The 14420-nt window shown below is 43.3% G+C and overlaps 1 protein-coding gene across 1 annotated transcript in view; it reads right to left on the minus strand.

Moving 5' to 3' along the window:
• The window catches only part of LOC139367925 (voltage-dependent T-type calcium channel subunit alpha-1G-like), a 346256-nt gene that overhangs the window by 199228 nt on the left and 132608 nt on the right, over positions 1 to 14420 (minus strand). The window contains 1 exon segment of the mRNA XM_071106315.1: positions 10872 to 10983. Coding sequence (XP_070962416.1) covers positions 10872 to 10983 — 112 coding nt within the window.

The following is a 14420-nucleotide window of genomic DNA, read 5'->3' on the forward strand; positions in this document are numbered from 1 at the left end:
TTAAGTCATACCACAGATTCTCAATTGGATCGAGTTCTGGGCTTTGACTAGGCCAATCCAAGACATTTAAATGTTCCCCTTAAACCACTAGGGTGTTGCTTTAGCAGCATGCTTAGTGTCATTGTCCTGCTGGAAGGTGAACCTCTGTCCCAGTCTCAAATCTCTGGAAGACTCAAACAGGTTTTCCTCAAGAATTTCGATGTATTTAGCGCCATCCAACATTCCTTCAATTCTGACCAGTTTCCCAGTCCCTGCCGATGAAAAACATAGCCACAGCATGATCCTGCCACCACCATGCTTCACTGTGGGGATGGTGTTCTCGGGCTGATGAGAGGTGTTGTGTTTGTGCCAGACATAGCGTTTTTCTTGATGGCCAAAAAGCTCAATTTTAGTCTCATCTAACCAGAGTACCTTCTTCCATATGATTGGGGAGTCTCCCATATACCTTTTTGCGTACACCAAATGTGTTTGCTTAATTTTTTCTTTAAAAGCAATGGATTTTTCACTCTTCTGTAAAGCCCGGCTCTGTGGAGTGTACGGCTTAAAGTGGTCCTATGGACGGATACTCCAATCTCCGCTGTGGAGCTTTGCAGCTCCTTCAGGGTTATCTTTGGTATCTTTGTTGCCTCTCTGATTAATTAAAACCTCTTGGGGCTAGGGGGCCAAATTTTCACTTTTGGATAAATAGCGTGCCCAATTTCAACTTCCTGCTACTCATGCCAAGATATAAGATATAAGATATGCATATTATTAGTAGATTTGGATAGAAAACACTCTGAAGTTTCTAAAACTGTTTGAATCATGTCTGTGAGTATAACAGAACGTATGTAGCAGGCATAACCCCGAGGACTAACTGTTCAGATTTGTTTTTTTTGCCTCTCTCTGTTCCCTGTCTTGTTATTGCCAAGGGATATTTCTTAGGAATCTGTTTTCAGTTCCTTCCGCTTCCACTGGATGTCACCAGTCTTTGGAATTTGGTTGAGGTTATTCCTTTGTGCAATGAAGAAGTAGGCCAACTAGGAACTGGGTACACTTTTGTGAAAGTTTGAATTTTATAGTATTTTATTTGAATCTGGCGCTCTGCATTTTCCCTGGCAATTGGCCAGTTGAGACATTTGCGTCCCGCCCATCCCTAACTAGTTTTAATGCCCTCCTTGCCTGGTCCATGAGTTTTGGTGGGCGGCCCTCTCTTGGCAAGTTTCCTGTGGTGGCATATTCTCTCATTTGTTTAATAATTGATTTAATGGTGCTCCGTGGGATGTTCAAAGTTTCGGTTATTTTTTAATAACCCAACCCTGATCTGTACTTCTCCACAACTTTGTCCCTGACCTGTTTGGAGAGCTCCTTGGTCTTCATGGTGCCGCTTGCTTGGAGGTGCCCCTTGCTTAACTTCTTTTGGACTGGGGGGCAGTATTGAGTAGCTTGGATAAAAAGGTGCCCAGAATAAACTGCCTGCTAATCAGTCCTAAAAGCTAGAATATGCATATCATTCGTAGATTTGGATAGAAAACACTCTGAAATCTGAGTTTTGTAGTTTTTCAAGTCATTGCCTATCGAATAAACCGTGTCTATGGAGTCATATTGCACTTCCATGACATGGTACGAAAGCCAAAACAAACCAAGATGGGAAATATTATGGACATTACATTGCACTTTTTCACTGGCTGTCCCGCAGGTTGTGGCAGGAGGACACATATTTGGCTGCCAAAGCTGCAAATTTAGGCTTTTCACCCAATAAATATGAGATATTTTATAGTTTCAAATTCTTTGTACTGAATGATAATTTGGGGAAATAAATATTCTCTTAGATCTGAGTATTTGTCACAGTGTAATAGGAAATGCAGCTCTGTCTCTACCTCTCCCCTTGGTGCAGAGTGAGTACAGCCTGTTTGTCTGTGACGACCGGTCTCTATAGCCAGACTGTCCTCTCTGGGCTGCCAGGTTTGTCTGTGACGACCGGTCTCTATAACCAGACTGTGCTCACTGAGTCTGTACCTAGTCAGTGTTTTCCTCAGTTTTCTATCAGTCACAGTGGTCAGATAGTCTGCCACCATGTACTGTCTGTTTAGAGACAAATAGCACTGAAGTTTACTTAGATTCTTTTGTGGTGTCTTTCAAATAGGTGATATATTTGTGTTTTTGTTTTGTGATGATTTGGTTGGGCCAGATTTTCTGAGTGCTGTCCTGAGGCTCTATGGGGTTGGGCCTCAGAACCAGCTGGCTGAGGGGACTCTTCTCTTGTTTCATCTCTTGACATTGTAGCTGTGTGATGGAATATTTTGGGGTCACTTGTTTTTAGATGGTTGTAAAATGTGATGGCTGTTTATTCGAGTAAGGAGGGGGTATTGGCCAAATTCTGCTCTACATACGTTATTTGGAGGTTTCCTTTCCACTCGCAATACACTCTTGCAAAACTCTGCCTGCAGTATTTCGATTGGATGTTTGTTCCATTTGGTAAATTCATTATCGGAGAGCGGATCCCATACTTCGCTGCCATATAGAGCAATTGGTTCAATAACTGATTAGATTTTTTTTCTGCCAGATTCTAATTGGAATTTTAATTATCTTTTTAATGGCATAGAATACTCTTCTTGCTTTGTCTCTCAGCTCGTTCAAGCTTCCTGTCTCGCTCATATTTAGTCCTAGATACGTGTCGTTTTTGGCGTGTTCTAATAGAACTGTGTCCAAATAGAATGTATATTTGTCATCCAGATTTCTGGACCTTTTTTGGAATATCATTATATATTATTTTTTTTGATTAACGGTCAGAGCCCAGGTCTGAAAGAACCTGTGCAGATGATCTAGATGCTGCTGTAACTCCTCCTTAGTGGGTACACAGCAGCACCAGGTCATCTGCGTACAGCAGACACTTGATTTCAGTGTTGTGTAGGGTGAGACCTGGTGCTGCTGATTCTTCTAATGTTTTTTGCGAATTCAATAATGTAGATGTTAAATAGTGTTGGACTTATTGGGCAGCCCTGTTTCACTCCACGTCTCTGAGAGAAGAAGTCTGTTTCCCTGGTGACAATTTGAACCACACATTTGTTTTTAGTGTACATTATTAATTTAATAACATCATATGTTTTCCCTCCAGTACCACTTTCTATTAGTCTATAAAAATACCTTTGTGCCAAATTGAATCAAATGCTTTCTTGAAGTCTACAAAACACGAGTAGATTGTGCCTTTGTTTTCGCTTACTTGTTTGTCAATTAGAGTGTGGGGGTTGTAATTGTTGTAAGATAAAACATCTAATCTGGCTTCTGCTCAGGACGCTGTGTTCATCAAAGAAATGATGTAGTCTGCTATTTATGATACTACAGAGAATTTTCCTGTTAACGCAAATTCCTCTGTAATTACACTACCAGTCAAAAGTTTTGACACCAATAAATAGAAAAGACTTGATTGGGCCAAGAAGCGCAAACAAACAATGGACATTAGACTGGTGTAAATTTGTCCTTTGGTCTGGAGTCCAAGTTGGAGATTTTTGGTTCCAACCGCCGTGTGAGACGCGGTGTGGGTGAACGGATGATCTCCACATATATTTCCCACCATAAAGCATGGAGGGGGAGGTGTTATGGTGTGGGGGTGCTTTTCTGGTAACACTGTCTGTGATTTACTTAGAATTCAAGGCACACTTAACCAGCATGGCAACCACAACATTATGCAGTGATATGATATCCCATCTGGTTTGGGCTTCGTGGGAATATAATTTGTATTTCAACAGGACAAATGTTGTTGGTCACATACACATGGTTAGCAGATGTTATTGCGAGTGTAGCAAAACTCTTGTGCTTCTAGTTCCAACAGTGCAGCAATATCTAACAAGTAATATCTAACAATTCCAAAACAAATACGTAATGGAATAAGGAATGGAATGGAATAAGAATATATAAATATAAATATATGGATGAGCAATGACAGAGTGCCATAGGCTAAGATGCAATAGATAGTATAGAATACAGTATATACATATGAGATCAGTAATGTAAGATATGTAAACATGATTAAAGTGGCATTATTAAAGTGACCAGTGTTCCATTTATTAAAGTGGCCAATGATATCAAGTCTGTATGTAGGCAGCAGCCGCTCTGTGCTAGTGATGGCTGTTTAACAGTCTGATGGCCTTGAGATAGAAGCTGTTTTTCAGTCTCTCGGTCCCAGCTTTGATGCACCTGTGCTGCACTGTTGCGCCTTCTTCACCACACTGTCTGTGTGAGTAGACCATTTCAGTTTGTCAGTGATGTGTACACCTTCTCCACTGCTGTCCCATCAATGTGGATAGGGGGGTGCTCCCTCTGCTGTTTCCTGAAGTCCACACACCTCCAGGCTGTGTAAGGGCTATTTTACCAAGAAGGAAAGTGATGGAGTGCTGCATCAGATGACCTGGCCTCCACAATCCCCCGACCTCAACGAAACTGAGAAAATCAGCCAACAAGTACTTCAAGACAGTTGGAAAAGCATTCCAGGTGAAGCTGGTTGAGAGAATGCCAAGAATGTGCAAAGCTGGCATCAAGGCAAAGGGTGGCTATTTAAAGACTAAAAATTAAATACATTTTGATTTGTTAAACAGTTTTTTGGTTACTACATGATTCCATACTGTATGTGTTTTTTTATAGATTTGTTATCTTCACTATTATTCTAAATTGTAGAAAATAGTAAAACATAAAGAGAAAACCTTGAATGAGTAGATGCTCTAAAACCTTTGACCGGTAGTGTACAGTGCCTTGCGAAAGTATTCGGCCCCCTTGAACTTTGCGACCTTTTGCCACATTTCAGGCTTCAAACATGAAGATATAAAACTGTATTTGTTTGTGAAGAATCAACAACAAGTGGAACACAATCATGAAGTGGAACGACATTTATTGGACATTTCAAACTTTTTTAACAAATCAAAAACTGAAAAATTGGGCGTGCAAAATTATTCAGCCCCTTTACTTTCAGTGCAGCAAACTCTCTCCAGAAGTTCAGTGAGGATCTCTGAATGATCCAATGTTGACCTAAATGACTAATGATGATAAATACAATCCACCTGTGTGTAATCAAGTCTCCGTATAAATGCACCTGCACTGTGATAGTCTCAGAGGTTCGTTAAAAGCGCAGAGATCATCATGAAGAACAAGGAACACACCAGGCACTGTGATTCACTGTGATTCACTGTGATTTTACTGTGGTCTGAGAGAGGTGTTAGTGGGCTGACTGTGAAGGCTCTGAGAGACTCTGGGTTTAGGTCGGTGAGGAAGTAGTCTACAGTGCTGTTGCCAAGGGATGAGCTGTAGGTGTACCTACCAAAAGAGTCCCCTCTCAGCCTACCATTGACTATGCACAGACCCAGTGTCCGAAAGAGCTTCACGAGCTGTACTCCGTTTTAGTTTCTCACTTTGTTTCTGGGCGGGTATGTGGGGAGAGAAAGGTTGTCGCTTCTCGGTAGGTGTTTGTCCCCATGACTGTTAATAGTGTTTAGTTCTTCTGCTGTTCTAGCATTCAGGTCTCCACAGACCAGTATGTTGCCTTGGGCCTGAAAGTGACTCATCTCCCCCTCTAGAATGGAGAAACTGTCGTCATTGAAGTAGGGTCTCTGAGGGGGGATGTATGTGGCACAGAGGAGTATGTTTTTATCTGTCAAGATAGCCTCCTTGTTGATTTTTAACCAGATAAAGAATTATCCTGTTTTGATCAATTCGATTGAATACGTTATTTCAGATTTATACCATATTAGCATTCCCCCGGAGTCTCTGCTCTGTGTGATTCCTTTTAATTTAGTGGATGGTACGATTATCTCCCTATAACCTAGTGGACAGCCAGTGGAAACATCACCTCTGCACCATGTTTCCTGTAGTACTACAATATCAACATCATCAATTTATTTCAGGAAGTCTGGGTTTCTGCTCTTTAGCCCAGAAGCAGAGAACTTTGAACCTTGTAAATTCCAACATGTAAAAGCATTTCAGAACTGTTTTTTCTGTATCCTCAAAATGACATAAACACTCACAATCCAACAATAACTATTCAAATTTGATTTTTCAATTAACATAATGCATATATGATTTGTTTATCATTTAAGGTATAATTTGTGTCATGCCACTTGGGTGGGTGTAGTGTGAGGATGGTGGAGTTCTTGTGCTCATCTTACCATGACCCTCGACCTATCACATGTGAGCATGGCTCTCTCAATCACTCCCCGTAGTGAAGTCGTCACCCTCTCCTGCTGAGCACGCAGGTCGTTGCTTCCGGTATGTATGATTATGTGGCTTGGCGACCCGAGATGGGCCTTATCAAGCAGCTCCATGGCACTCTGCGTTGTTGGGCACCACACCTTTCTCCTTTTGTGTCCAGGGAAAAGTATATTCTCCTGAACAAAGTTTCCATTTGATTCCATCAACAGGACGATGTCAGCCAGTGTTTCTTCTGGACTGGAGGGGGCAGAGGGGGGGCTGGTGGGTGTTGGAGCTGGGGTGTGGCTGGTCTGTGCCGGTGCCGCTGTCAGTGAGAGGCTGTTCTGTGGGCTGGAGGGAGGCGTGCAGCAGGCAGGGCTGGGGAAGACTGGCTGGTTGATCTGGGCTCCTCTGCTGTGTGAGGGCAGGTCATAGAGTGGTGATCTAGCTGCTCCTGCAGCCTGTCCTCTGTTCTCTTTCTCTCCTGCAGCTCCTCTCTTAGTGTGGTCAGATCGTTATTAATGTTCTGCCTGTCTTTTTGGAGCTCTCTCACCTCCTTTGTTAGATCAGCCAGCTCTCTCTTGAGTCCGTCTCTCTCTTGCTGAACCTCTTTCAGCTGAGTTGCAAGGCTGCTGTCCTGCTCTGTCCGCATCTTGGTTAGGAGCTCCTCTAAGGTGTGGTTGTCTGGTGGCTGTTTGCTCATGCTTTCCCTCAGCAGGACCACTTCCCCCTCCAGTTTGGTTAACTCATCCCTCATGGCAGCCATGGAGCCTGCTCTGCACTGAGGGGGTTGCTCTCCTCCTGGGGCATGTCATCCACTATGATGGGAAGAGAGGTGCTGCATGTACCCTTTTGGGTGTGGAGAGTGGGGGAGAGTGGGGGGGGAGTGGGGGTGCGGGTGGTGCTGGTAGAGTTTGCCTTGTGAAAGGGCATGGTGTCATTCTCTCTCTCTGCTCTCTCCTTAATGGTCTGAAAGTCGGTTTCAATCAGCCTAAGGTTACCTTGCACCATGACAGTCCCAGTCTTGTAGAGGTTGATTGTTATCAAGGTGCTGTCAGGGTCATCTGTCTCTTTGACTTTCAGCTTCCACCCATTACAGGTTCCCTCTTTCTTTATGGATGGGTAGTGACAGCAGAAAGCTGAGCTCCATGCATTTGGCTGGTCAGTGAGAAAGATGAAACTCCTCACGTCACAATTTATGTAGAGGTCTTCGAAAAGGGTTTCTGGCCTCCCCTTAAGTAGTTTCTGTTCAAAAGCTTTCATCGTTATGTCATTTTTGGCCTCTGGAGGGTAGAGAAAGGACTCAGCGCTGAGGGGGAGTGGGGACAGGGAGCCTGTGGGCTCTGCTGCTACTCTGTTCTGCTGCACCATTTCAATCAGCTTTGTTTGTCTGCTGCTGTTGTTAGCTAGCTTTAATTTCGCCCACAAACCAGCAAAAAGAATGAAACAATATTCTCTCAAAAAAAACTGAAGATATGTTCAACATTAGTTTGGTCGTTTGATGTACGTAGTTGTATTAAGTCCCCTTTCTGTTTGTTCTAGCAACATTTTTCTGGCTAGTTTGGTAGCCTGATGGCTAGGTTTTTGTTGTGTAGCTAGCTAGTGAGAGTCAATACTTCTTCATGTAAAGCGCAAAGTTTTTACCTATTCTGATTGAATACAGTTGTTGTTCATCACTTCTGGTCTGGAATTCTTTTTAGATCTGAGTGTTTAAAAAAACAATAAACAAGGAGTTTACGTTGAGCATGCCTGTAGCTCTCTCTCTCTTTACTCCCACTCTACTCCCTGTCTCTTCCCAAACTCTTCTCTCTGTCTACTCTCTCTCTCCTCTCTCTCCTCTCTCTCTACTCTCTCTCTCCTCTCTCTCTACTCTCTCTCCTCTCTCTCTCCTCTCGCTCTCCTCTCTCTCTCTCTCCTCTCTCTCTCCTCTCTCTCCTCTCTCTCTACTCTCCCTCTACACCCACTCTCAACTCTCTCTCTCTACCCCCTCTCTCTATTCTGTCTACTCTCTCTCTCCTCTTTCTCTACCCTCTCTCTACTCCATCTCTCTACTCTCTCTCTACTCCCTCGCTCTACTCATTTCTCTATTTCCCCTCCAATCATGCTGCCTTTGGTGTAGTATTAAAATAACATTCAATAAAACAGAGAGAGGACACACACACACACACACACACACACACACACAACACTGCCAATACAAGTTCACTCACACAGATATGCACCCAGAGAGAGATACTGTACAGTGAACACACTGCCAGAGGTAGAATGTGTTCTGACATATTTTCTGATTGGATGTTACTGCAGCGGAGGACAGGTTTCTGGGAACTACATAGTGTGTGTGATTGTGAGTGTTTTAGTTCCCCCAGGCAAGGAGCATACGAAAGGCTCTATCTTGGCTTCATGTATCAGGAGGAGACGGGAGGAGACACACGCACGCATGCATGCACACACACACACACACACACACACACACACACACACACACACACTCAGATGTCTGGTAGATGAAAGAGATGCAAATCAAGGTCTTCGGTGTATATGTTTTTGTGTGTGTGTGTGTGTGTGTGTGTGTGTGTGTGTGTGTGTGTGTGTGTGTGTGTATCCAAGCTAGTCTACATTTTCTATGTATTGGTCTATTGTCCCAGGAAGATGATGTAATAGTGTTGCGTTTCTCCTCCTCTCAGGTTTGACTTGGAGAGATATTTATGTCATTTCTAACATAAAGGTCCTTTTTTCCTTGAGGCCACACATTTTTGCCCTGAGGCCCCAAGTATTAGCCAGATAATTATAATTTTATGCAACAAAAACAACTATTTAGACAAGCCCACTATGCTAAAAATTAACCAGCCCATTAGGCATTTGCCCCGAAATGCCAGATGGCCAGTCCACCCCTGTGTGTGTGTTTGTGTGTGTGTGTCTAGCTACAGACGCTAGCTGACAGTATTTGACCCTGGAATAATCTAATTCAGACAGAATTAGCATACATAGTGGCTCTATTTTAATAAGGTGAATATTCCGGTGGAATGTTGTTATCTACGTTGTTTCAACCACACACACACACACACACACACACACATACACACAATTTTTGTTTCAATAACGCAGACACACATTTCTTATTTCAACCATGTATAAACAATATGTTTTTCCCTAACTCTTAATTATTAATTAAAGGGGAATTTGCGACCGAACCAACCAGTCCAGATGTATTGCAGTGAAAAGCTGTATCCCTTTAACACTCTGGGAAAGCTCCTAGCTGGAGGTGTGCCCAACAGCAGTGTGGGGCGAGTAGCCAGCCAATCTAATGGACATGTTGACACCTCAGAGTAGCAGTTCAATATGTTGATCTGTAAAAGCTCAGTCAGGTCATTAGTGTTTTCTTTATGTTCATGCAGCAATACTGATGGGTTTAAACACACACACACACACACACACACACACACACACACACACACACACGCACACAGACACAGGCACACAGACACACACAGACACACACAGACACATACGCACACACACACTCATACACACAGTAGACTTGGCTCAGGAGGCCATGAAGGGAGGGGAGTACATTGAGTACATTGGTGAAGGGAATGATATGCTGCTCACTGTCTGATATCAGAGAGGGTGAGAGAAGGAGAGAGAGGGAAGGATCGGGGGAGGATGAAATAGGGATGGATAAAGAGAGCGAGGGAGATGGAGAGAGAGGGAAGGATCGGGGGGAGGATGAAATAGAGATGGATAAAGAGAGCGAGGGAGAAGGAGAGAGAGGGAAGGTTCGGGGAGGATGAAATAGAGATGGATAAAGAGAGCGAGGGAGAAGGAGAGAGAGGGAAGGATCGGGGGAGGATGAAATAGAGATGGATAAAGAGAGCGAGGGAGAAGGAGAGAGAGGGAAGGATCGGGGGAGGATGAAATAGAGATGGATAAAGAGAGAGATGGAGAAGGAATGAGAGTGTAACAGGTGTTTAACCTCTAGGCTGTACATTCATCTGTAGTAGAGCTAAGAGAATATCAGTAAATTAAATCAGATCTCTTATCCTTGAGTGAGCCCACCTTTCTCCCACTCCTACACCAGAGACAGGAATACTCAGAAATAGAGCTATTTTCTGATCCATGCAGAACCAGTGAACAAAATATATTGACTTTTGTCTGTTTCCAGACAGACCAGTTAAAACAAACTAAAAACATGTTGAGCTTTTGGGCTAAATGTTATCAAGGGGAAAGCATTTGGAAATGTAGAGAGCGAGAGATAGAGAGAGAGACAGAGGGAGAGAGAGCAAGAGAGAGAGACAGAGAGAGAGAGACAGAGAGAGAGAGAGAGAGAGAGAGAGAGAGAGAGAGAGAGAGAGAGAGAGAGAGAGAGAGAGAGAGAGAGAGAGAGAGAGAGACAGAGAGACAGAGAGACAGAGAGACAGAGAGAGATAGAGAAAGAGAGCGGGAAAGATATATGAGGATGGGGAGAGAGAGAGAGAGAGAGAGAGAGGGAGAGAGAGAGAGAGAGGGAAAGATATATGAGGATGAGGGGGAGAGAGAGAGAGAGAGAGAGAGAGAGAGAGAGAGAGAGAGAGAGAGAGGGGGGGGGGGAGAGATATGAGGATGGGGAGAGAGAGAGAGAGAGAGAGAGAGGGGGAAAGATATATGAGGATGTGGGGAGAGAGAGAGAGAGAGAGAGAGAGAGATGGAGGGAGGGATAAAAGGAGAAATGAAGAACGTACCTCCAGGATCTTGCATCGTTCTGACTCACAGGTGTGGTCCTCACAGGGTTGGAACATCCCCAGGGTGACACAGTTCAGCAGGATCACCAGCATGGAGGCTCGCTCAAACCACGTAGAGACACAGGAGTTAAGGAACACATTGGAGAGCTGCTTGAATCGTATACAGCTGCTTGAATCATATACAGCTGTTTGAATCGTATACAGCTGTTTGAATCGTATACAGCTTCTTGACTTGTATACAGCTTCTTGAATCATACACAGCTAGTTGAATCATATACAGCTGTTTGAATCATATTCAGCTGTTTGAATCATACACAGCTAGTTGAATCATATACAGCTGTTTGAATCATATTCAGCTGTTTGAATCATACACAGCTAGTTGAATCATATACAGCTGTTTGAATCATATACAGCTAGTTGAATCGTATACAGCTTTTTGAATCGTATACAGCTAGTTGTATACAGCTGGTTGAATCGTATACAGCTGGTTGAATCGTATACAGTTGGTTGAATCATATACAGCTGGTTGAATCATATACAGCTCTTTGAATCATATACAGCTGGCTGTATCATATACAGCTGGTTGAATTGTATACAGCTGGTTGAATCATGTACAGCTGTTTGAATCATATACAGCTGGTTGAATTGTATACAGCTGGTTGAATCATGTACAGCTGGTTGAATCATATACAGCTGTTGGAATTATATACGGCTGGTTCAACATTATACACTAAATATACATACAATATAAATATGTACAGATGTTAGAATATGCAAATGATAACAACATACACAGATTGAGTGTTTAATAATGAATTGCTCGGATTCCTTTTGATAAAGAAGATAGAGAGAGAGAGAGAGTGAGAGTGAGAGAGAGAGAGAGAGACTGGCAATGTAAACCCATTTCCCATGCCAATAAAGCCACTTTGAATTTAATCAATTGAGAGAGAGAAAGAAAGAGAGACTTATTTAGAATAAGTCTCTCACAGTATCACTTCACAACACGAAGACAGCTTGATGTATCAGATATTATTGGCCACACCCACTGGGCACACACTGGTTGAATCAACATTTCCACGTCATTTCGATGAAAGGAAGTTGAACCAAAGTGGAATAGACGTTGAATTGACGTCTGTGCCCGTCGGTGCTCTGACTGAGTCTTCTGAATCTGATTAGAGGTTGAACTGAAGCTAATGATGTGAGCACAATCAATACGGAGGGTAAACAACCATTTACAAACACAGATGAACCTGCACCTGATTCAATAAAGACACACACTGTGACAGCTATTACAGCTAATAGTTCAGCACAATACAGCCCAGTTAACCTGTTAAACTCTAACACCATTTGACATGGTCGTGTCTGTGTGTCTGTTTGTCTGTGTGTCTGTGTGTCTGTGTGTCTGTGTGTCTGTGTGTCTGTTTGTCTGTGTGTCTGTTTGTCTGTGTGTCTGTGTGTCTGTGTGTCTGTGTGTCTGTTTGTCTGTGTGTCTGTGTGTCTGTTTGTCTGTGTGTCTGTGTGTCTGTGTGTCTGTGTGTCTGTGTGTCTGTGTGTCTGTTTGTCTGTTTGTCTGTGTGTCTGTGTGTCTGTGTGTCTGTGTGTCTGTGTGTCCGTTTGTCTGTGTGTCTGTTTGTCTGTGTGTCTGTGTGTCTGTTTGTCTGTGTGTCTGTGTGTCTGTGTGTCTGTGTGTCTGTGTGTCTGTTTGTCTGTGTTTCTGTGTGTCTGTGTGTCTGTTTGTCTGTGTGTCTGTGTGTCTGTGTGTCTGTGTTTCTGTGTGTCTGTGTTTCTGTGTGTCTGTGTTTCTGTGTGTCTGTGTGTCTGTGTGTCTGTTTGTCTGTGTGTCTGTGTGTCTGTGTGTCTGTGTGTCTGTGTGTCTGTGTGTCTGTTCGTCTGTGTTTCTGTGTGTCTGTGTGTCTGTTTGTCTGTGTGTCTGTGTGTCTGTGTGTCTGTGCGTGTAAAGACCTACCAGTTTGTCTATACCTTTCGAGAATACCCAGGCACACTGGAAACAGGGATACCTAGTCAGTTGTACAATTGAATGCCTTCAACTGAAATGTGTCTTCTGCATTTAGCCTGCATTTGTGTCTTCTGCACACTGTAACGGTTTCTTCCGTCGAAGGAGAGGAGGACCAAAATGCAGCGTGGTTAGAGTTCATGGTTTTTAATAAGAGAAACTCAACATGAACACAATTACAAAATAAAAAACGTGGCAAAACCCAAAACAGTCCTATCTGGTGCAGAGAACACAAAGACAGGAAACAATCACCCACAAACCCCAACCCGAAACAGTTCTATCTGGTGCAGAGAACACAAAGACAGGAAACAATCACCCACAAACCCCAACCCGAAACAGTTCTATCTGGTGCAGAGAACACAAAGACAGGAAACAATCACCCACAAACCCCAACCCGAAACAGTCCTATCTGGTGCAGAGAACACAAAGACAGGAAACAATCACCCACAAACCCCAACCCGAAACAGTCCTATCTGGTGCAGAGAACACAAAGACAGGAAACAATCACCCACAAACCCCAACCCGAAACAGTTCTATCTGGTGCAGAGAACACAAAGACAGGAAACAACCACCCACAAACCCCAACACAAAACAGTCCTATCTGGTGCAGAGAACACAAAGACAGGAAACAACCACCCACAAACCCCAACCCGAAACAGTTCTATCTGGTGCAGAGAACACAAAGACAGGAAACAACCACCCACAAACCCCAACACAAAACAGTCCTATCTGGTGCAGAGAACACAAAGACAGGAAACAACCACCCACAAACCCCAACACAAAACAGTTCTATCTGGTGCAGAGAACACAAAGACAGGAAACAACCACTAACAAACCCCAACACAAAACAGTCCTATCTGGTGCAGAGAACACAAAGCCAGGAAACAACCACCCACAAACCCCAACACAAAACAGTCCTATCTGGTGCAGAGAACACAAAGACAGGAAACAACCACCCACAAACCCCAACACAAAACAGTCCTATCTGGTGCAGAGAACACAAAGACAGGAAACAACCACCCACAAACCCCAACACAAAACAGTCCTATCTGGTGCAGAGAACACAAAGACAGGAAACAACAACCCACAAATTACCCAAAGAACATGGCTGCCTAAATATTCAATTCAAATTTATTCATATAGCCCTTCGTACATCAGCTGATATCTCAAAGTGCTGTACAAAAACTCAAACCCCCAAACAGCAATATTTGGGAATATGGTTCCCAATCAGAGACAACGATAAACACCTGCCTCTAACTGAGAACAAATCTAGACAACCATAGACTTACATAAACACTTAGACTAGGACACCCCATAAACATACAAAACCCCTAGACCAGGATAAACACATAAATCCCCCTTGTCACACCCTGATCTAACCAGAATAATAAAGAAAACAAAGAATACTAAGGCCAGGGCGTGACACACACACACACACACATACACACATACATATACAGACATATACATACAAACACACACATATATAGACACAAACACACATATACACACACACATAAACACATACACACACA

This window comes from Oncorhynchus clarkii, chromosome 16 (assembly GCF_045791955.1).
Source record: "Oncorhynchus clarkii lewisi isolate Uvic-CL-2024 chromosome 16, UVic_Ocla_1.0, whole genome shotgun sequence".
Taxonomy (NCBI): domain Eukaryota; kingdom Metazoa; phylum Chordata; class Actinopteri; order Salmoniformes; family Salmonidae; genus Oncorhynchus; species Oncorhynchus clarkii.